A 23353-nucleotide genomic window follows, 5' to 3' on the forward strand; every position below is an offset into this window, starting at 1 on the left:
GTCAAATAGATTAAAATAAAAACCAATCACAAAAAAAACCCCAGCAAAAAGAGCAGCTGAGAGGTTGGGAATAGGAGGAAATCACCCATTCCTAGTTCTAGGCATGTGTCCTGGGTTCAGCTGGGATAGAGTTAATTTTTACAGGAACCTGGGAGGTGGGGGGGCATAGCCGGGGCAGCTGACCTGAACTAGCCAAGGAGCTATTCCATACCATGTGACATCATGCTCAGTATATACATGGGGAGTGGGCCGGGGGGAGGGCTCTCCTGCTCTCGACTTTCGGTGGGGGAAGTGGCGGAGCGTCGGGTCCCGGGTGGTGAGCAGTTGCACTGTGCATCACTCTTTTCTGTATACTCTTTCATTAGTACCGTCGTTGTTGTTGTAACTTTTTTGCGTTGTCCCAGTAAACTGCCCTTATCCCAACCCTCGAGGTTCCAGTTTTTTTTTCTTTTCTCTCCTCCGTCTCCCCCCTATCCCACCGGAGGGGGCGGGAGGAGTGAGCGAGCGGCTGCGTGGTCCTTTGTTACCGGCTGGGCTGAAACCACGACAGTCCTTTTTGGCGCCCAACGTGGGGCAAGAAGGGTTGAGATAACGACAGATCTGGCCAGAGCGTGTTGAAACAAATTTGTCATACGCATTCCTTATATTAGATAAATAGATGTTAGTCACAATGTTGATTAATTTGTTTACATGGTGGCGTTTTGTAGGTCCTTATATGCTCTATGTATTGCCTGTAGTTACGTTTCTCACCTCTGGGAGAGTGATTGGGATTATCATTTTGCTGTACTGGGCAATGTCGACTTGTGAAATGATTACATCACTGGTCATGAGGTTAAGCTGGTATCTGTATGAGGCAGTGATATCATTCCCATACTTTGGGCACCTTCTATCGGATTTTATTGGTAATTACAGCCAATCCATGGGGGAGTTAGGGGGGGATACTTCCCCCCATCCGTTCGCCTCCCTTTTCTCCTTCCGACTAATTACAACAGCTTTTGAGAACTTTGAATATCCTTGGGATGCACAAGCCACTGTGCTGTTAGTGCTATGCCTCCTGAATATGTTTCAGGTCTTGTTTAGGGCTACAAAAAGGCTCTTTAAGAGTACCACCCAGAGATCTGCCCCAAAGCTGGATATTCATGGGTGGCACGGCATGTGGGAGGATATGGGCAGGTATCTAGAGAACTTCTCACCCCCAGTGGCTTGGAAGTTCACTCCTGAACAACTACAGAACCCTCATGAAGTGGTAGAATATTTGAAAGAAAAATGCTGTGGCTATTCCAAAGACGTACAACTCGCTGCACTGTGCTGGGCCCTGGCCAGTATCTACCAAACACTGCTTGATATTATGCAGCACCCTCAGGGAGAAAAGGGGGAAAAGATGGAAGACAGGGCAGCAGGCACCGTGGCTACCCCTACCCCGGCAACAGGCACCGTGGCTACCCCTACCCCGGCAGCAGGCACCGTGGCTACCCCTACCCCGGCAACAGGCAGCGCGGCTACCCCAACCGCAGTGACAGATACTGCAGCTAAACCAGAGAACCAACCTGTGCCAGTATCAGTCGCCCCTGTACAGAAAAAGAAACACACAAAGAAATCAGTTCGCTCAGTGAGAGATGAAGATGAACCAGGGTCATCACGAGAACAGGAGGAAGAGGCAGAACCTGAAATAATCACCCGATCTCTATCCCTGAGTGAGTTGCGTGACATGCGAAAAGATTTTAGCCGCCACCCAAGTGAGCACATTGTTACCTGGCTGCTCCGATGCTGGGATAATGGGGCTAGTAGTGTGGAATTAGAGGGTAAGGAAGCCAAGCAGTTGGGATCTCTGTCTAGGGAAGGGGGCATCGACAAGGCGATTGGGAGAAAAACACAAGTCCTCAGCCTCTGGAGGCGACTTCTGTTAGGTGTAAAGGAAAGATACCCCTTCAAGGATGAAGTTACATGTCACCAAGGCAAGTGGACCACCATGGAGAGAGGTATCCAGTACCTGAGGGAATTAGCCGTGCTGGAGGTGATTTATAATGATCCAGAAAATACGCAGTCACCCATAGACCCAGATGATGTCCAATGCACACAACCCATGTGGCGGAAGTTTCTACGAAGTGCACCACCAACCTATGCCAACTCATTGGCAGTAATGTCCTGGAAAGAAGGCCATGGACAAACGGTGGATGAATTGGCTGTCCAACTCCGGCAATACGAAGGAAGTCTCTCTTCCTCCCTACGGGCCTGTGTCTCGGCTGTAGAGGAACTGTCCCGAGAGTTCCAGCAATTCAAAGTGGATATGTCTTCCTCCCCACCTGTACAGGCCCGCATCGCAGCTATTGGGAGTAAGCATTCCTCTGCCCAAGAGAGAGGAGAGAGAAAGTACACACGACGGGCTAACCTGTGGTTTTACCTGCGTGGCCATGGAGAGGACATGAGGAAGTGGGATGGAAAACCTACCTCAGTCCTGGATGCACGGGTACGGGAGTTGCGAGAAAAAGCAACCAGGAAAGAGGATTCTTCTTGGAAAACTGCTGCTCCAGTTTCCTGTGAGGAGTCCCCCAGATGCAGTAGATGGGCTGATCACATTTCTGATCCTCTTGAAGGGACTTCTGATTCACGGGTGCGAAAAGTGAGTAACGAATATTCTAACCAGGATTAGAGGGGCCCTGCCTCCAGCCAGGTGGAGGAGAGGGACAACCGAGTCTACTGGACAGTGTGGATTCGATGGCCTGGCACATCAGACCCACAGGAATATAAGGCTCTAGTAGACACTGGTGCACAATGCACCCTAATGCCATCAAGTTATAAAGGGGCAGAACCCATCTGTATCTCTGGTGTGACAGGGGGATCCCAAGAGCTAACCGTATTAGAAGCTGAAATGAGTCTAACCGGGAATGACTGGCATAAACACCCCATTGCAACTGGCCCAGAGGCCCCGTGCATCCTTGGTATAGATTATCTCAGGAGGGGATATTTCAAGGACCCAAAAGGGTACCGTTGGGCTTTTGGTATAGCTGCATTGGAGACGGAGGAGATTGAACAGCTGTCTACCCTGCCTGGTCTCTCTCAAGACCCTTCAGTTGTGGGGTTGCTGAAGGTTGAAGAACAACAGGTGCCAATTGCTACCACGACGGTGCACCGGCGGCAATATCGCACCAACCGAGATTCCCTGATCCCCATCCATAAGCTGATTTGCCAATTGGAGAGTCAAGGAGTCATCAGCAAGACTCACTCACCCTTTAATAGTCCCATATGGCCCGTGCGGAAATCTAATGGGGAATGGAGACTAACAGTAGACTATCGTGGGCTGAATGAAGTCACGCCACCGCTGAGCGCTGCTGTGCCAGATATGTTAGAGCTTCAATATGAACTGGAATCAAAGGCAGCTAAGTGGTATGCCACAATTGACATTGCTAATGCATTTTTTTCCATCCCTTTGGCAGCGGAGTGCAGGCCACAGTTTGCCTTTACTTGGAGGGGTGTCCAGTACACCTGGAATCGACTGCCCCAGGGGTGGAAACACAGCCCCACTATTTGCCATGGACTGATCCAGGCTGCACTGGAAAAAGGTGAAGCTCCAGAGCACCTGCAATACATTGATGACATCATCGTATGGGGCAACACGGCAGAAGAAGTTTTTGAGAAAGGGAAGAAAATAATCCAAATCCTTTTGATGGCTGGTTTTGCCATAAAAGAAAGTAAGGTCAAGGGACCTGCACAGGAGATCCAGTTCTTAGGAGTAAAATGGCAAGACGGGCGTCGTCAGATCCCTATGGATGTGATCAACAAAATAGCAGCTATGTCCCCACCAACTAATAAAAAGGAAACACAAGCTTTCTTAGGTGTTGTGGGCTTTTGGAGAATGCATATTCCAAATTACAGTCAAATTGTAAGTCCTCTCTACCAAGTTACCCGGAAGAAGAATGATTTTAAATGGGGGCCTGAGCAACGACAAGCTTTTGAACAAATTAAGTGGGAGATTGTTCATGCAGTAGCTCTTGGGCCAGTCCGGGCAGGACAAGATGTTATAAATGTGCTCTACACTGCAGCTGGGGAGAATGGCCCTACCTGGAGCCTCTGGCAGAAAGCACCTGGGGAGACCCGAGGTCGACCCCTGGGGTTTTGGAGTCGGGGATACAGAGGATCCGAGGCTCGCTATACTCCAACTGAAAAAGAGATATTGGCAGCATATGAAGGAGTTCGAGCCGCCTCAGAAGTAGTTGGTACTGAAACACAGCTCCTCTTAGCACCCCTACTGCCAGTGCTGGGCTGGATGTTCAAAGGGAAGGTCTCCTCTACACATCATGCAACTGATGCCACGTGGAGTAAGTGGGCCGCACTGATCACACAACGGGCTCGCATAGGAAACCCCAGTCGCCCAGGAATTGTGGAAGTGATCATGGACTGGCCAGAAGGCAAAAATTTTGGAATGTCGCCAGAGGAGGAGGTGACACGGGCTGAAGAGGCCCCGCTGTATAATAAACTGCCAGAAAATGAGAGGCAATATGCTCTGTTCACTGATGGGTCCTGTCGCATTGTGGGAAAACATCGGAGGTGGAAGGCTGCTGTATGGAGTCCTACACGACTAGTCGCAGAAACTGCTGAAGGAGAAGGTGAATCGAGTCAGTTTGCAGAGGTGAAAGCCATCCAGCTAGCGTTAGACATTGCTGAAAGAGAAAAGTGGCCAGTGCTCTATCTCTATACCGACTCATGGATGGTGGCAAATGCCCTATGGGGGTGGCTACAGCAATGGAAGAAGAGCAATTGGCAGCGCAGAGGTAAACTCATCTGGGCTGCCGCACTGTGGCAAGATATTGCTGTTCGGATAGAGAAGCTAGTGGTAAAAGTACGCCACGTAGATGCTCATGTACCCAAGAGTCGGGCCACTGAAGAACATCAAAACAACCAGCAGGCAGATCAGGCCGCCAAGATTGAAGTGTCTCAGGTGGACCTGGACTGGCAACGTAGGGGTGAGCTATTTATGGCTCAGTGGGCCCATGATACCTCGGGCCATCAGGGAAGAGATGCAACATATAGATGGGCTCGCGATCGAGGGGTGGACTTAACCATGGACACTATCGCACAGGTTATCCATGAATGTGAAACATGTGCTGCAATTAAGCAAGCCAAGCGACTGAAACCCCTGTCGTATGGAGGGCGATGGCTGAAATATAAACAGTGGGAGGCCTGGCAGATTGACTATATCACACTCCCACGAACCCGCCAAGGCAAGTGTCATGTGCTTACAATGGTGGAAGCAACCACTGGATGGCTGGAAACATATCCTGTGTCCCACGCCACTGCCCAGAACACTATCCTGGGCCTTGAAGAGAAAGTCTTATGGCAACACGGTACCCCAGAAAGAATCGAGTCAGACAACGGGACTCACTTCCGAAACAACCTCATAGACACCTGGGCCAAAGAACATGGCATTGAGTGGGTATATCACATCCCTTATCACGCACCAGCCTCCGGAAAAATCGAACGATACAATGGACTGCTGAAAACTACATTGAGAGCAATGGGGGGTGGAACTTTCAAACATTGGGATACACATTTAACAAAAGCCACCTGGTTAGTTAATACTAGAGGATCCACCAATCGGGCGGGCCCCACCCAACCAAGACTTCCACATACTGTAGAAGGGGATAAAGTTCCTGTAGTGCACATGAGGAGTATGTTAGGAAAGACAGTCTGGGTTAGTCCTCCCTCACGCAGAGACAAACCCATCCAAGGGGTGGTTTTTGCTCAGGGACCTGGGTACACCTGGTGGGTGATGCAGAAGGATGGGGAAGTTCGATGTGTACCTCAGGGAGATTTGATTTTGGGAGAGAATAGCCAGTGAACTAGGCTGTATGATATTTAACTGCTAAATAACCTGCCAATGTATGTCATTGTATCTATAGTGTCTATATGCCATATCAAGGGTATTACTGTAAGAATTACCCAAATGACCGAAGAATGGACTTTGAAACTGAGCCAAGAACAACAGTGATAGAACTTGAACTGGCGCCCAGCAATTTCCTCAAGATCAACATCTTCGACCTGCAGACCAAGGGTGTGGGTTGCATCAAATGTACCAGCCAGAAGTTCCAGAGACAGCATACAACAACCCAACACCTCACACCATCTCTCTTATCCTGAAGAAGTGTTACAACAGATGGAGCCTCAAAGTCATGGACTAAATAAAATTGATGGACACATTGGAGGGATAACCCATTGACTAAGGGAATACTATTTGTATGTGTGTGTGTGTGTGTGGGGGGGTGTCCATATACATATATATCTATATATAAGACAAGGAAAGTGGTAGCGGTTGATTGGAAAATGTAGGATCTGGGCATGATGTAAATGGTATAGAATAAGGGGTGGATAATGTCCTGGGTTCAGCTGGGATAGAGTTAATTTTTACAGGAACCTGGGAGGTGGGGGGGCATAGCCGGGGCAGCTGACCTGAACTAGCCAAGGAGCTATTCCATACCATGTGACATCATGCTCAGTATATACATGGGGAGTGGGCCGGGGGGAGGGCTCTCCTGCTCTCGACTTTCGGTGGGGGAAGTGGCGGAGCGTCGGGTCCCGGGTGGTGAGCAGTTGCACTGTGCATCACTCTTTTCTGTATACTCTTTCATTAGTACCGTCGTTGTTGTTGTAACTTTTTTGCGTTGTCCCAGTAAACTGCCCTTATCCCAACCCTCGAGGTTCCAGTTTTTTTTTCTTTTCTCTCCTCCGTCTCCCCCCTATCCCACCGGAGGGGGCGGGAGGAGTGAGCGAGCGGCTGCGTGGTCCTTTGTTACCGGCTGGGCTGAAACCACGACAGCATGAAAAAAATTTAGAGGAAGTTACTTGTAGAAACGAGAAGCTGCAAAACCTTCAATTGAAAAACCAAATTCATGTTGTTGTTCCTTTAAACAGCAGCAGTGATACATTTATGCAGATTACTGAAATAAAATTAAGGCTACAAAGCAGCATTTCTCTTGAACTGAAAAAGCAAATTTGAAGGCAGCGGAGATATCAATACCTCAGCATTTCCAGAGGCACAGCAAGAAGCTTAAACGGAGAAAGTATTAAAAACACTCCTCTCAGGCATAAAAAAGTTACCACACATACCAGGAACCAAAGCAGACACATCTACCTCATTATGTATGAACAGTGTGCTCTGAATAAGCCCCACAAACTGACAGCACAGAAGGAACTGAAAAGATGACAGACCCTATTTATAGAATGGCTTTAATACCATGGAATCATCTCCATGTGATTTTCATCTGTCTCCACAAAAAAGAGGTGTATTCTTCACTTAAATAACTGGCAGAATTATCATTATTATTTTTACGTGTATCTTAAAAAAGGAAGCATTTCTGCAGTATCACAAAGAAGAAATTGTAAGAGGCAAGGATTTCCATGCATCGCTATTTTCACCTATTAAAAAGAATGTCCCTTTAATTAAAAAAAAAGATGGTTTACCCAAAAATAGATTTGTGGAAATTCACAAAGATCAGAAGGAGATCTTTGTGACCTTTGAGAGTCCTTATGTCCTAGACTATAAGAAAATATACTTGATAGCTGGGTTTAGTTTAACATTTTATAGGTCATAAGCAGTTGCTTTGCCACTGGAAAGGATTTTTTTGCCAAAACCATTCTTCTGACATTTAAAAATGCTTGTCTGGTGTGTCCAGTATTGCACAAATACAGTTGGTATAGAATATATAAAGATAAGGAAAAATTCTAACAAACAAAGAATATTTGCTTGTTTGCAACTTTCCATTCCACAGACCTCTCCCATTGTTTCTTATGTATTGCAGTGCAAACAGAAATGTATTTCCTTTAGCAATTAATCATGTATTCACCTGTATTTTCAGGTTTAGTTTGCTCATTTAGTGGTTTTTTTTTTCCTAGTCAACTTTTCCATCTTGAAATAGGAAAGAAAAAAAAAATGTGCATGGATAATTTTTTCAACTAACATCTTCCTCTACGTTCAATGTGTAGCGAAGGTACACAACCTACTCAGGAGCTCGTGTGTTATAAAAGGATGCCTGCTTGCCCCCAGTGAATGAGATAGCAGAATTTAACACAACATGGGACAACTTTGTTCTAGCGTGCTGGCTTACTCTTTCACCAAGCTGGGTTGCAAACATTTACTCCTATATTTTTAAATGGCTGAAGAATTTTCCTCACTGTTTGTAAGCTGCTATAGAAAATGTGTCATTAAAACGTGCTCAGTAAGACATACGGCTGTTTCTGCGATCCACACTGAACACACCTAGCTGTACTATGCCAGAGCCTTCTCCACCAACACTGCCTGCTGCCCAGCAGGCACACGAGAAGACTCTCAGATGTGAATAAACTGCTACCAGGTAAAGACATTCTACCAGGTGAAATCATTTATGAGTTAGCACTTAATGTACTTCGGGCCCTGCTGTTCCTGCCTTCTTCCTCATACAAAGCACCTCAGGATATATCAACTTTTTATGCACCTAAAACTAGAGAGTGTCTTCTTAAAAAAAAAATCCCCAGCCACAAAACTGGGCTTTGGATTAAACCTAGAAATAATATTTTCAATTGCTTTATCCACCATTACACTTAATCCTCAATACACTATTCTGTTTATATTCTATCCTGTATAAGGAAATAAAGTCAGTAATTTAAATACCAAACAAGTTAATGGATTTTTATAACCATACTTACAGAAAAAACAGCAGCCACAGTCTCAACAGCACCAGTACTTAGAGTAACATAGGGGATTGTTTCATGATTGATCCCAGCTTCACTGAAGATGTTGTTTGTGTAGTACCAGATCTGTATCAGAGAGAAGAAAATGAGTTATTAATCGTTATGGCTTGAACTACAATATATTGGTATTCAGTTCAAGCATCTGATCTGCCAGAGACCAGACTTCTTAAAACACTGAGCACTCCCAAATGACCGAGGGCTGGGGAGGACAACAAATGAAGGGAAGGTGCAAATTTCAAGCAGATTAGTCACAACACTGCTGTACTTCTGCTTGCAGACCCAGGCAGAATTACAAGCAGCTTTAACTCAATTTAGCTTAATTCACTTTAGGAGTAAATCAAAGAAACTCACTTTAAGCTTGAACAAGAGGATACAAATAGGTTTCCTGTGGCTGAGCCACACTGCTTAAAAAGCAGGTTTGGGTGGCTTTATGGAATACTTCAATGGCACGTAACAACAGAGAAGAGAACAGGAAAGAGATGCTGAGGCACTGCAGAAACTGCTCCTTTTTGGACAGAAGGTGTGAAATTTATCTCACTTTAACCTCACTGCAGCGTGGACATCTGCAGTACAAGCCATCACCCTAAACTCTATCATCAACAGAAAGAAAAGATACTTTTAGAGTCAGAGCTGCTTGGTGAAAAGTAAAAAGCCTCTTTTACGATGAAATGAATCATAGGCTAGAAGGAGCTGTCACTAATGGACAGAAACACAGGGAGCGTAGGGTTACTAGCTTAGAGGAAGTCATTCATGTTTGGTCAGTAAAACCACATCCAGTGGTGACAATATCCAGACAGAGAATATATAGTGGTAATACTCTAAAATAACAAGTTTGGTAAGTATCAGAACCCCACTCATATCACAAATAAAGTCTGAAAACCATATAATATTTATGTTGTACTCAAGGTGACAGCAAGAACTAGCCAAAGATTTCAGCTGCCAAAAGCATGCAACAAGAAGAGACTGCCTTGGAGAGAGAAAAGATAATTGATTTACTAGAGAAATGAAAAACAACTGAAACAACCAATTATCAGAAGAAAATAAGTTCTAAACTACAGCTGATTACCTGTGACAACAAAACTGAAGCCAGAGATAATGATGGCCCTAAGCATAAAAGTAGCAGTGATATTTTTTCCCATATGCTGTCCATGTGACAAGCCCTAACAGGGCAAGCACTGCTAAAGAAAAGGCTTGTCTGATGAATAGAAGTGTTTTGATCACATGAGGAAAACCCTGCTCCCTACCAGCATATTATGCACATGCTACATCTGTTCATCAAGCTACTAAATCAGGAGCTTTGTAAAAAAAAAAAAAAAAAAAAAGTAATTCTAAATTCCCAACTAGTCCTTCAGCAAAGCTGCTTGTTCCAGACCAAAGAAGAAAATCCAACTCATCTTACATAAACCAAAAGTAAAATAAAATACCAAGGACTAAAAAGTCACCTATATCACCTTACAGATAAAGAGAAGCTGACTGAAGACTTTTATGCCTACTGCTGGCACATCAGCTCTCACCAGAATAGATGCAGTGACAATAAGTGATAGTAGCAAACTTCTCTATATGAAGTAATCTGCCTTCATGGAGAGTGCACTGCTGTTAATTGTGCATTTCACTGGCCTGCTGATAGAGAGCACAGACTGAAGCAAACCCAAGAATCAGCTCTCAATTCCTTCTGAAATGTTTATGCCCAATGATAAATTTTTTGGGACCCAGTACTCTGACAACCTATTCACCTCCCATATACCTATGCAGTATATAAGGAAAACAAGGTAGCACAAAACCGTGATAAAAGTCATTTTTTTCTTCATACTACAAGTTACAAGATTGAAAAATTCACGCAATGAAAGTTAGAAAACGTAATTTAGGCATTTCATTCTTGGTACCAGTTTTGCATAGCAGATAGAGCTTCTAAAAATGATGGCGATATTGCAGGTATGCAGACCTTGAAAGAGAAAAGGCCAACGAGTCACTTAAGCAGAAAACTCCTGAATGCAATTTGCCAAAATGTAACAACTAGAACATAAGATGTTTCTCAAGTGGTTTTACAGAAGAGTGTGACTGACCACTGATGGTAACAGTGGTAATAACACAGGTAGATTAAAAAACTGGCAGAGCAAAGACAGGATGAGGTTCACTGACTTATTAGTCTCTGTAGCAGCACAAAAATAAATTAGGGTAAAAATTAACAAGATGTACACATTTCAAAACAATAAAAGTGAATGTTTTTCAGCCTGTGTATCATTAAACAGGGAAGTACATTGCTCTAGGATATTACTGAGACAAACTTAGTAAGCTAATGATGACTACTCTACTTTCACTTAAGTTATTTTTCTAACATGGTTTTTGTTAGCTAATGATTTCATTAGCTCACAAAATTAACTAATGATTGGGCTAAAAGTCTTGGAATGAAAGAGCTGTGGAAAATGGGGCAGAAGGTCCAAATCAACACAGGGACATCTGACTTCCTATGTCCATGGTGGGTTGCTGTTGCTTCACAGGCTGAAGTAAAACTTCGCCATTTTGGTCAGTTAAACAGCTGCCATGAGGAACAGCTGTATCTCTGCAGTCTGATTTCTGTGAGTCTGGAGGTAACATTTTAGCATTCTTGCCTGTAGACTAGTTAGCTGCATGAAAGTTGCTTTCTTTGCTTATCATAAGCTTTTACTCCTATAAGCTCTTAGCTTAAAGTGGCATGCAGTATATGTTATCAGTGGTGTTCCCAAACTTTCTCACACCATTGACCCCTCTAGCATTGACTCAATTTTCCAGTCCTTTTATTTCTCATCCAGCTCCCTACATACATTTCTTCTTAAGAAATTCAACTCTTCAACAGGAAAAGAAAGCAACAAAAAGTGATGGGTAACAACACAGACATACATGGTGTTGCACACTCAACCCCTCCTACACTGCCTGATGCCAGGTCTTCTCCACACCAAGTATGAAGAGCACACCGTGGTAGATCTTTTGCATACTGAAAACATGCATTGCTGCACAGACCCCCATCCCCACCATGATTTCTTGCCATTTGAAATACATCCCTCTGCCTTCAGGACAAAGCCCAGAGAAGCCTAGGGATCCTACTTTGGGAATGACTCTCTTAAAGCAATATGCAGTACAGTATATTTCTTGATGTGAAAAAGAATAAAGTTCACCAATGAGAACTTCACTGTAGTTTTGTGTCTTCTTTAGAACTGAGATACAATGGTGGAAGATAAATAAATTTATTATGGATGATATGTATCATGGATAAATTCTATCAGATGACAAGGGACTAATACAGATTCACTTATTTACGTCAATTTAGGTCAGACTGTCTGGTATTTCATTATAATTGAATATGTTAATACGATCAGGGCTTCACCATGATTTCTGTTCAATGTGGAAACCAACAAATGTACTGTTTTTAAGCACAACAAATTTTTATTGTAAAGTAAGAGCCTTAAAAGGAAGCAAGTGTTCTCAGATACCAGCAGGATGATTACAGAAGTCTGCCAGTTGGTAATTTCCCCAGAGAGTGACCTGAGACTCTCGCCTGAAAGAAGTCCAACTTTCCCATATGCCCTGCCCAGATGGTAGCTGTGGAAAAGACCAGACTGACTAACAGGGCACTACAGACAAAGCAAACGGTGGGAGCTATGAGTTAGAAGGAAGCGTTCGCAGCCAGTTAAACCTTGCTGATGCTGGCTCACACCCAGCAGGTTAATTCAGATGCAGTCAGGCAAGCCAAGACCTGGGTTCAGCAGTATCTGTCACACCTGTACCTGTCCTCTAATCTCTGAGCTTCAGGTGACTTGAGCAAGATCAGCCAGGAAAGCCATGCAAAAGAGACAAGGAATTGAAACCTGGTCTCTTAATCAAGTGGTCCAGCTATTTCTCTTGACCTCTCTTATAACTGCTTGTTTTTACTATTAACTATTTAAATAATCGATTTCAGAACGCAAATTCTGTGTGAATAATTTTTTCTCATGTTTAGTGGCATTGCATGGGAGGAGAAGCAAAGTGATAATAGTAAAAAAAGGTAAGGCTTGAAACAGCCAACTCGACACACAGGTTTCCTGACAAAGATAGTTTTTCTGAGGCATATTTTTAGAAAGTGGCCACCCAATGGCACTTTAAAACAACTCTGGCATCCATTTCGGACTGGATATGTCTCACTACCCCCCCCACACCCCCAATCAAGCTATGAAAGTGTGGCTTTGTTCTGCCACGGAATACTGAACAATTTCTGTCATTTATTAAATACCCGCAAAGCCACAAAACTCTTCCATTTCCCCTGAAAATATAGCTGTGGCATTCTCTTTTTTTTTTTTTAGGCAATGTGCTTCATTATTTGAACAGTCTGTTTCTTACTACAAGCGTCATTTTTTTTCACTTATGCATTGATTAATCTTAGAAAGACTGGATGACAAGATAATTCCATTTCTTTTCTTAAAAAAGTATCCACAATGAGGAACAAAATAGCCTGTCATTAGCACTGAAATCCTACAGTTAGGATTTCACCTATACAAACGTTTTTATAGCTCACCCCACAGTATGAAAAAAATCTTCTATTTCCCTCCTAGTATTTTGTTAAAAGCTTTTAGACACCAGAGTCCTAATTGCATTAATCTTTCAAACGGTCTTGGACAAATTACTTTGTATTAGGAGTGTTAAAGCTATAGAGATACCCGAGATAAGCCTGAACTAGTTGTCTTAGATACCAGAAGCATTTACACTTATTATCACTGATTAGCCCTGGGGTGAAAAAAAACAAACTACCTCAAGTATGCTGTAATGCACAAAGCCACAGTAAGAGCTCCTTTCAGCAGCGGTAATATTGTCCTTCAAATATATATAAATAATTAACACCTTTGAACTATGACTAAAACCCCTTCTGCTTCGAGATGCTTCATGAGAGCATTCATGTTGTGCATTGTAAAGCATCTAAGCCAGATGTCACAAGCTGCAGCAAGGAAAGTGCTGGCGGGATAAAAAAAACACTTTTCACAGTGTAAATGGTGAAAACACCTGGCATAGGTTGCCCAGGGAGGTTGTGGACTCTTTACCCTTGGACATATTTAAAACTCAACTGCACAAAGCCCTCTGTTGCCTGAGCCAACCCTGAAGTCAGTCCTGCTCTGTGCAGGGGCTTGGACCAGATGACCTCCAAAGATCCCCTCCAACCTAAATTGTCCTGTGACCCTCTCCTAGCTGATGCAATAGGCTTGGACAGATGGAAAAGAAGACTTTGATATCCATTAGCCTCAGACCCATTAATGGTCAACAGGACTTCTGGCTATTGACTGTTTTGTGTCTTTTTTTCCTCTTTTGCTTCACTTTTCCAAGAAAGGCATACTGAAGCACAGCTTATTCTTCGAATTGTATGAAACAACAACAAAAATCAAGCATCCCGTGCAACCTCTTAAAATCACTTACAGGAACTTTTGCTGAATTCTGTAAGTACAGAACTGAATTAATCCAAGCAGAAATGTCTACTGAAAAGACCAATTTTACCTAACATGAACAAACATGGGGCATATCAGACCAGATCTTAACCGACCAGAAACAGAGAATCTGAGTATCAGAAGCAGAAGCTGCACACTCTTTGCTGATCTGTGCCACCTTTTCGTGTACTCCTTCAAAGTTAACACAACATGGCTACTGTCCCTTTTTTTTTAAAAAAAAAAAATCCAAACAAATGATACAGATCTCCATGGACCTTCCCACATGCTGGCGTAACAAAATCACTACTACTAAGGAGCAGCCAAAAATGAAAGTCATAGAGGTTGCTGAATCCTTGTACAATCCTTGCACAAACCTTGTATTAAAAAGAAAGAAAGGAGCACCCCAGGAGATGCCACGGCCTGAAGAAGGACACTTACAGCATTTAGCCCACAGAGCTGGTAGCAGCCCATGGTGACGACCACGGTAATGACTTGCCATCGCACAGCGTGGGTTCTCAGGAGCTGAAGTATCGACACTAACTTGGTGTTTCTTTGGACTCGAGACTCTGCCAAAACTTCTTCTACTTCATGAGACACGTCATCTTTCCCAAGGAAGGTCTGAAATGCTACAAAGAGAGGACATGTACTTTAGGCCAGACACTTGGCTCTATGTGCATTTACAACAGACTTGTTTCATAGAAAGGGAAACGTGTGACACAAACAGGAGACATACACGGGCTACAACTTAATTTTTCTGCCAACAATATCATTCTGCTCTGGGTATGATCTGGCTTATCCCTGCAACTGGTCTCAGAAACTGCAACAAGAATATAATCTGGCACCCTACCGGATCTCTCCTTATATTATTTCGTATATAATACAGCCTAAGGTCCAGTGCGGAATGAAAACCCTGTGTAATCTGAAAAAAGGGTTTAAAAGCAAAAGCAGTTCTGAACAGTATTTGACTTGGCTATTTTTGCAGCCTAACAGTATAGCAGACTTTGTTGTTGGAGATAGATCGGATAGAGAGGTAATAAGATGTAAAAACATACGTAAGTCTGGTAAACCAAGAAAAGGCAGACATTTGAAAGGAATAGCTATTACTCTTCATATTACCTCTTATTTTTACTAGCATACAGACAAGAATTCACTTTGTCAAGATGATTAATATTAGAAAGAATTACCCAGAGCAGTTCAATATTTTCTATTTGTCAACGCTGGAGACACAGGAGTGAATTTACCTGCCAAATGTAAGCAAACAAACTCATCTCCCCAGAAAAACATACCATTCCGTATTATATTATATTATTGCACATCGATGACTTACTGAGATATCCTTCCACTGTGAATAATAAAAGCTTTCCATCTCACACCTCCTCCAAGAGGTACTACAAACAGATACCTCCTAACAGGGGTGGTGTATCTCCACCAACCTTGTTTTACAGATAGTGTATATGCCGATGATACTTTTGTCACAAGCTTATGAACATACCCCAGGGGTTGGCTTTTTAAGAGATGTTTAAAATGCTCATCATCTTGGAATGACTGCAGAGAAACAATTACTTTACACATACCCCTGCAACAAAGCTTTGTGACCCAGCAGGATGCTAACTCTAAAAACAATCCTTTACACAGCAGGTCACTTAAAATTGTTTTTTTTTTATTAAGTGGATAAGTTGATTTAGTTCTCCTAAGAGCCAAATCAATTCTTGTCTTATCCACAGTTTTGCACAGTACTGCCTATAAATAAATGACCTTCACATTTTTCAGGAAGTATATGTTCTTTTGGGTCATAGAAAGGACTTGGATGGTCAAGAAAGCCAGTAACACTGACTAGTCATGGTTAAAATGCCCAGACCACATGTAAGTTTTGGAAGTTACAAAATTTTAACTCTACCCAGTAGCTGAAAAGGCCAAGTAGAGGCATTTCAATGTTGTGAGGGACAGGCCACACAAATGAACTGGTGGCCTCCCCAGAGCACCCCTCTCTGTCCCTTTGGCGAATGGGCAACTCTTCACACTCTGCCTGGCTCCCAGTCTGGCAGCACAGGGAACTAACTTGAGCTCTGGGCCAAGATTTTCAGAGGCAGTTAGCACTTCTATTGCATTTTAATGGGCCCTATGTGATTCTGCTTAACAAGAAGGATGATTTTTTTTTTTAAGGGATGAACACTGACCACCTCTGGGTGTTGAGTCAATTCATAACATTCATTTATTCTGATATCCAGTGTCTCTCTTGACAAAGGAGAGGTCAGAAATTTTTAAATCCCCCAGAAAGAGCATAAGATTTATCTTTTCACACAGGCCTTAGAATCAGAAATGAGTTAAATTTGGACCTCAGAACCCAGAATTTAAGCTGCTGAGTTTTGTCCTTGTGTCACTGTCTGTTTTTTATTATCAAATGACATGCTAAACACTCGTTAAAATGAGTGTGATGTATTTAAAGACACCGATAAGAAATGTAAAATTAGAACAATGTGTGCCTATGGTATGCTAAAGTCAATGTCTCACGCTTAAATTACACTTTCCTCAGTATTATTAGAGCACTGATAAAGAAAAACTCAGATAAAGATGAGAACAACCAGACATATATCACCATACACTTCTTTCAAAAGATTCTCTCAGATTTTTAAGCATCTGCTTTATCCGTGTAAATTAGGTCAGTGCACAATTTTCTTTATTTTTCCTGTCCTTAGAATCCTCTGCATTACTGTAGGGCACACAAGTCAAAAATATAGGTGCAGTCAAGTAAAAGGAAAGCAAATCTGTCTTTTCTGCACAAGGGAGCTTGCTGTATTTCTAGAGGGACAAGGAAGTAAAAAACTGCAATTACCAAAATTACCAAGTACAAGCCAAGAAAAATATAGACACCTGCTTTCTTTTTCTTCCCTCCCTGGTATTAGGACCAGAGAGGTAAATGCCACTAGGAAACTTTGATAGATACTTAAAATTACCAACAAGTCAAGAAATGCTAAGAAAATACTATGCTATATATGCATAGTTGTGACTTGACAACACTCACTCTTCTTGGAAAAACACATTTTCCTGCTACTCAACACATCTTCAATTTTCTTCCATTAACAGTTTTTCTGTACAGTAAGAATCACAACTTTATACATAATTAATGTGGAAATAAATTCTGCATTAGTAGGGAGATGGGAAAACTCAAAGGTCTTTCAATGTGTGATGTTCAATTCTGTTCATTTTACATTTTAAACCCCTGCATTATTGCACTGAGAAGCACAGCAGTCGTTCATCTCCCTGCTGCAATGACTCATTTCCCTCCGTGACTGGCTGCTTCTCTCTGTAAGGAAGTCTTATTTTCATGTCATGCTTAAAACCACCTAAGGAGTTACAGTTCTAGCAACTTTTAGACCTTTCCCAGATTTCTTTTTAACTCCCTTAGATCAGAAGCTCCTAGATGCTCAGCTTTCAAATGTCAGGACACTGCCTTTATAAAAAGCAAAAGTGGATGGTTCCAGTCAAAGGGAAAGCAGCTAGGAAACCCTTCCGTTTACACCACCAGTTTTTATTCATCTCAGCTAAGTGAAGGTGAAACATCTGAAAGTGGTTCAAAGGTCTGAACAAATCAGTCGGCACTATCTTTAAAACGAATCAGGCCTTTAAATTAACTGAAGATGGACACTTAAGATCTGAACTACATGGGGAATTATTAATTCTTTTTCCACTGTAGCACTTCTAGGACTGTGCAAAGAAAGCAGTTGTTATTGTAAAGACTGAATTAGCATGTAAACTTTGAGAAGACATTTTAAAGGATCAAAATGCTACTCTGTGGTTTACAGAATACAGCCAGCCCCAGGCAAGAGGAGGCAGAAAGAGAGAAGTGGTCACAGGTAGTAGTTGGGGCTTATGGCTTTAAAAACTTAAAAAAAAAAAAAAAAAAAAAAGCTGCATGAGTATTATTGTCATCTGTTTCCCACAGACACGTTCACTTTCACTTCACTGATGATTAAGTATATTAAACCCAATGTCTTTAACACAAAGCTTTGTGTAAGTTCTGCTTAAACAGCATCTTCTTTGGCCACTGTGGGAGACAGAATACTGGGCTGGATGGACCCAGTCAGACATCTCCTATTAATGCTGGCTGCTGTTCTGAGTTGTGGTAGACGTATGGGATGCCTTGCTGATTGCCTCAGCACCTGCAAGAAGTTCACCCAACTTCAATGCTTTTGAACCAGATATGTAGTAATTTCCCTGTAGTAACTTCATGTCAACACAAAAATATTTGGCAAAGTGAAAATACAGTTATTTTCATATACCCCTAATTTTATTAGAGTACTGAACAGCCAGAAGAATAATTTAGATGTGCCTTGCTAGAAGAGTTTTAAATAGCTATTTAAATCTAGCAAAATACTAATTAACTACTAGCATGTAGCATAGCAAAGTTTAAGAATAAATCTCAAGTTTGCTATTCCAATTCAGTAAATATAACTGCAACCAAAAGGCTTTAGGCTTTTCCCATGTGTCACATACTTCTCCTAAGTAAAGGAACACACAGATCTTCTGTGAGTTATCATCCAGTTTTGGATTACATCTTAACCTATTCTTATGTCTGGTTTCACAGACCATCCATACAAAATAGGCCTGTTCAGGTTCACTTGAAACTAGTCAAAATGTACAGGTAAAACAAAATATCCACATGCCACTCTAAAATAACACAAGAATTGGTAAACCCAGTTGTATCAAACGTCCAGTGAACCAAGTATCCTTTGTAAAAGACAGGAGGTTTAAGAAAATTTTAAAAACGAAACAGGCACACCACGATCACTCCAGCTTTTGGCAGTCAGCAACCACCTGAGATGGAGCCTCTACCATAAGCCAGCAAAGTGTAGTAGTCATGGCTGTCTCTTCCTTTCCAATAAGCATAGCTTACAATGCTGTGAGACATACAAAACCCACAGATAAACAAAAAAAAATCATTTGTCCTTGTTGTCAGTCATAACAACTTCATTTAAATCACTGGATTTGCAGCAATTTGTTCCTGCCGTAACTTTGGTTTTAATCTCTCTCCTGTCCACATGGGCCCCACGAGGAGCTTTGTAAAAAATTAGCTACCTGCTTTTTTAAACCAGGAATGGCCTTGCTCTTTTATCACATCAAAAAGTATCAACTCTAATCCATCTTTCTAAGACTTTAAATCTACACTTTTTGTTATACCTGTTGCAATGCTTCTTTCATAAGCATGGGAGTTTTAATGTATCACTGAACGTACTAGATGAACAGATTTTGTACCTCACCAACAGATGTTACTGTAACGTTTTATCTAAGTTATTTGACCCTTAAGACACAACAATATTCTTGTTCTCTGGCAAGCTGGGATGACAGCTGAATTCCATTATTGATTTACATGACCTGCTACTGTAGCTGCATCGAAAATGCAGGTTTCCTCTTTGTAACAGTATTCTTCAAAAGAGACACGTCAACTCTCCAACTTGAAGTGTTTATAACCAATGTTGTTAGTCATAAAAATGTTCTGTTTTATCACACTACTACTACTACTGGTTTCATTTATATTGCATCATTGTCACAGTCACAGATGAGGGCTCCACTTGGCTTGCAACTAACAGACAACTAATGTCGAATTCCTGTCTTACTGTCCTAGAGCTTAGATGGTAAACTGCCTGATGTAATTATAGCAGCAGGTTTTTCTTTTTCCTCCCATTTCGATTCCTGTTACTCTTTGCTCCCACTGCTCTCTAGCAACTGAATAACGGTCTCCTTCCAAAGTCCTTCTCCTCAACCATTTAAATACCCATTTCTCCTCTGCTGTCTGGTGAGCATTAAGAACAATCACACCAGTTAAATGCAAGGCATTTTTCTCCCTTCTGTTCTACCAAGAGAGGAGAATGTTAGTTATGGGACCTTGGAGGGGAGCTGGGATGGTTCTACCCTCTACCCATTAACAGACTTTTAGCTTCTTGAGCAAAGCAGTCTTACAGATTGTGCTGCTGGTCCAGTCAACCAATCTCCCCCCCCGCAACACATAAATCAGTTCTCCCACATACAGCAGTGAGATACCTCAGCTCCTGTTGGTCTCAGGGAGCTGGATACAGGATGGTGACCTCTGGAAAGACAAGCAGAGTTCGGCTGCTAGCACTGCTTTCGGCAGCAGACAACTGCAAGTCAGCCACGGCATCTGTACGGCTGATCAGCCGGACATTGGCTCAGCCACCCACAGCGTGCACCGTTTGCACTGCTAGAAAGGGGAAAGCAGGGAATCACGTAGGTCCCTGTTAATGGAGCTCAGGAGACACCACTCTTCTGAGGCCTCACTACTCCTGTGCTCGTGGAGTAGCTTCTCTCATGGTGGTGTGGTTTAAGTTCGCACATGATGCCTGCCTTCTCTAACCTTATCCCTTCTCCTTTTTCATCACTTACAGAACACATTTTGGTCCTTCTCCCTTTCAGTCTCTTATTTGCCACTTACAAACATCATGCTCTTTTACACCTCTGCCAAAAAGAGAAGGAGGCCACTTGTATTTTGGTAGTTATAGTCTGATTATCTCCTGAGGACAGAGGAAAAGGAGAGGATGAAAGGAGGAGTAGATCTTTAGGGAAACCCAATGACCTACATTATCCCACTGGATTTTTATTGCTCTAAAACAATTAGGAAGATTAATGTTGTCATCTCCATTTTAGGAGCTCTGACATACACGTACATTTTAGAGTATTTTATAAAGACTAATGTAGTCATCTGCCTTAAATACAGCAGACCTTTTACAAATAACAGTTTTATATTTCCCCAACAAGATATAATCCACAGTGAAATGCATATCTGCATGAATAGCCTTGATCCGTTAGGGGAAAGAAAAAGGATTTAGTCAGAAGAAAGACTTGCACATTTCTGATATTAATATGCAGATTTAACCTAAGAGGCAAATAATTCAAAAGCTTTACTGTAGTCATCATTAAAATGGAGAATACTGCATAGTCATTATAGGGCTTACAAGCAGTAGATTTTTTTAATAACCCACAAACTCTTCTGGCCTCCCAAATACTCAGGCTTTTCCTCCCCCATTTCTGCAAATAATGCTAACATCCAGATGATTTTTCCTGATTTTTGATTCACCATTATTCACCCTCCTATTTTGTTCATTCCCCTCCCCACCTGCTTTCATTATTCCACTGCATTACTCCAGATACCCGAAACTTGGCTCACGTCTAATCTGGATTTCTCCACATGCCCTGGGGTGGGGAGGAAGGCTCCAAGCCCCCCATGCTAGTCTAACATCACAGCTGTCCTCTGTCCGGTCATTCCATGAATCAACCAAACTCCTTTCCCCACCTATCACATGCTGAACAGAGATCCAAAGGTACTCTCGCTTGCAAATCTACATTAGGAGAGGGGCAATTACAAAGGATGTGCAATGGTAAGAAAAGTGCTTATGCTCCTAACATGCTTCATAATAAGGCATGTAGATAATTTGTAATACAGAAGTATAAGATGATATGATCTATGCTGCCTTACAGGTGGATTTTATGAACTCCAAAATGATGTCTAAGAATCATTCTTAGCTATTTTGCACCTGATATCCTACAGGCTACCTTGCCTGTGCAACAAGGCGGCCAATTCTGGAAGCATGGCTGCTTGATAGGCAAGGAATGGGAGGGAAATTCAGGGGGATGTATACACTTCACTGTCCTACGGTCCTTTGCAAACCTCTGTCTAGAATCATCAGTCCCTAGCTGTTTTGAACACTCTGTAAACTACACTGAAAAGGAGTTTCACTTTGTACTACAACATATCTCAATATTAATTTAAAAAAAAAATTTGATTTTCCAAAAGCTTCTATTGATAAGCAGTTACTTTGAAAAGTTTTTTATACTCAGCCTCCTCTTTTTTTCTCATAGTATCTAAATTTATAGTCTTTAAGGTGGCTCATAAAAGCCACATTCTTATAATCAGAAAGCCAATTGCTAAAGCTCATTTCCCTTCAACTACCAAATAAGGTGTGGGTAACTTTGCTCTCCTGATGTCTTCTACTCCAAAATCCACCTCCAATGCTTCTAGACTAGCTTTCAAATCATTTTCAGAACACGTACGCTGAAAACATCCCAGACTGCAGTTGGCCCATTACCAGTAACAGTAAGTGGTGTGAATTTCAAGGCAGGTGGTGTTATTTCACTGCCAATTTTTTACAGTTTTTAAACTCTACCTATGAGAGGCCCAGCTTCACTGTCAGTGCTGAGGTTTCCAGGTACTGTGGCAGGATTTCCAATAGATCCCTGTAAAAAGTGTGACATTACACAATAGCACTGCAGATGCGGACTCTTTGCCAGCCATAGCTCTGGAAATATATCTACAATTTTATCAGGTAGAAATGAGCCAGTTTAAACTTGGCACCCAAAGATGTTTCCTCCCAGCCCAGCTGTGGTGCTGCAGAAGTTACTACCCAACAGCCAGCCCCAAGCTGCTCACCACTGCATCCCTGCTGGGTGCTCTGACCACGGCTGGCAGGCAAGCCCTTTCCTCCACAGTCCCTGGAAAAGCTGTTCTCTGCCTCACCAAATCTCTGCTGACTCTGTAAAGCTAAAGAACTCTAGCCAAAGCCTTGTTGCTTCAGCACTTTTTTTTTTTTTTTTTTTAAACACTGAACTGTATCTCTAACTGTCTGAGGCTCCAGCCTTTACAGAATTCTTCATTCAACACCAAACTGAGACAACATGGGAGTCTCTTCATTAGCGTGCCATTTCTATTTCAGGGTGCTCATCGGAACAAAGGCCAGTTTTTCATTTCATAGTAGAAGAAACAGGATAGAGTGAGCTGCATTAATTTCACACTAAAAGATTATTAAATTTCAGTTTCAGGGGCTGATTCACACTTTGCAAGTAATGTTGCAAGCAACTAGTTAGTGACTGAAAATGTTAAGTGTTGTATTCAAATGAAGTTTTTAGGAATAATTTTTAAAACACAGTTATGTTCTGCAAACATTTTTGTATTATAATCAGACTCATTCCTTCTTTGTACACTCCTGTTTTTAATGTCTCCCTATAATAAGCAAAAACAAATTTTCAACATTCTCTCAGCCATAACGTGATGATATACTGGAACTTACAACCGACCATAGTAATTTTACTGGGGCAGAGCATACAGCAGCTATGATCACACAAGCAAATTCTTTTATACACAGAACCTAAAGTAAGAACAAAATATGCTGGTCTATGTCTGTGAAACTGAAGCAAGCTAT

The 23353-nt window shown here is 42.2% G+C and overlaps 1 protein-coding gene across 1 annotated transcript in view; it reads right to left on the minus strand.

The window, feature by feature from the left end:
• Positions 1-23353, minus strand: part of SLC2A9 (solute carrier family 2 member 9) — a 138759-nt gene that overhangs the window by 53244 nt on the left and 62162 nt on the right. Inside the window, exons 9-10 of the mRNA XM_030023672.2 lie at positions 14583-14770; positions 8677-8787 (exon numbers count right to left, since the gene is read on the minus strand). Coding sequence (XP_029879532.1) covers positions 8677-8787; positions 14583-14770 — 299 coding nt within the window. The remainder of the gene's footprint in view (positions 1-8676; positions 8788-14582; positions 14771-23353) is intronic.

This window comes from Aquila chrysaetos, chromosome 1 (assembly GCF_900496995.4).
Source record: "Aquila chrysaetos chrysaetos chromosome 1, bAquChr1.4, whole genome shotgun sequence".
Taxonomy (NCBI): domain Eukaryota; kingdom Metazoa; phylum Chordata; class Aves; order Accipitriformes; family Accipitridae; genus Aquila; species Aquila chrysaetos.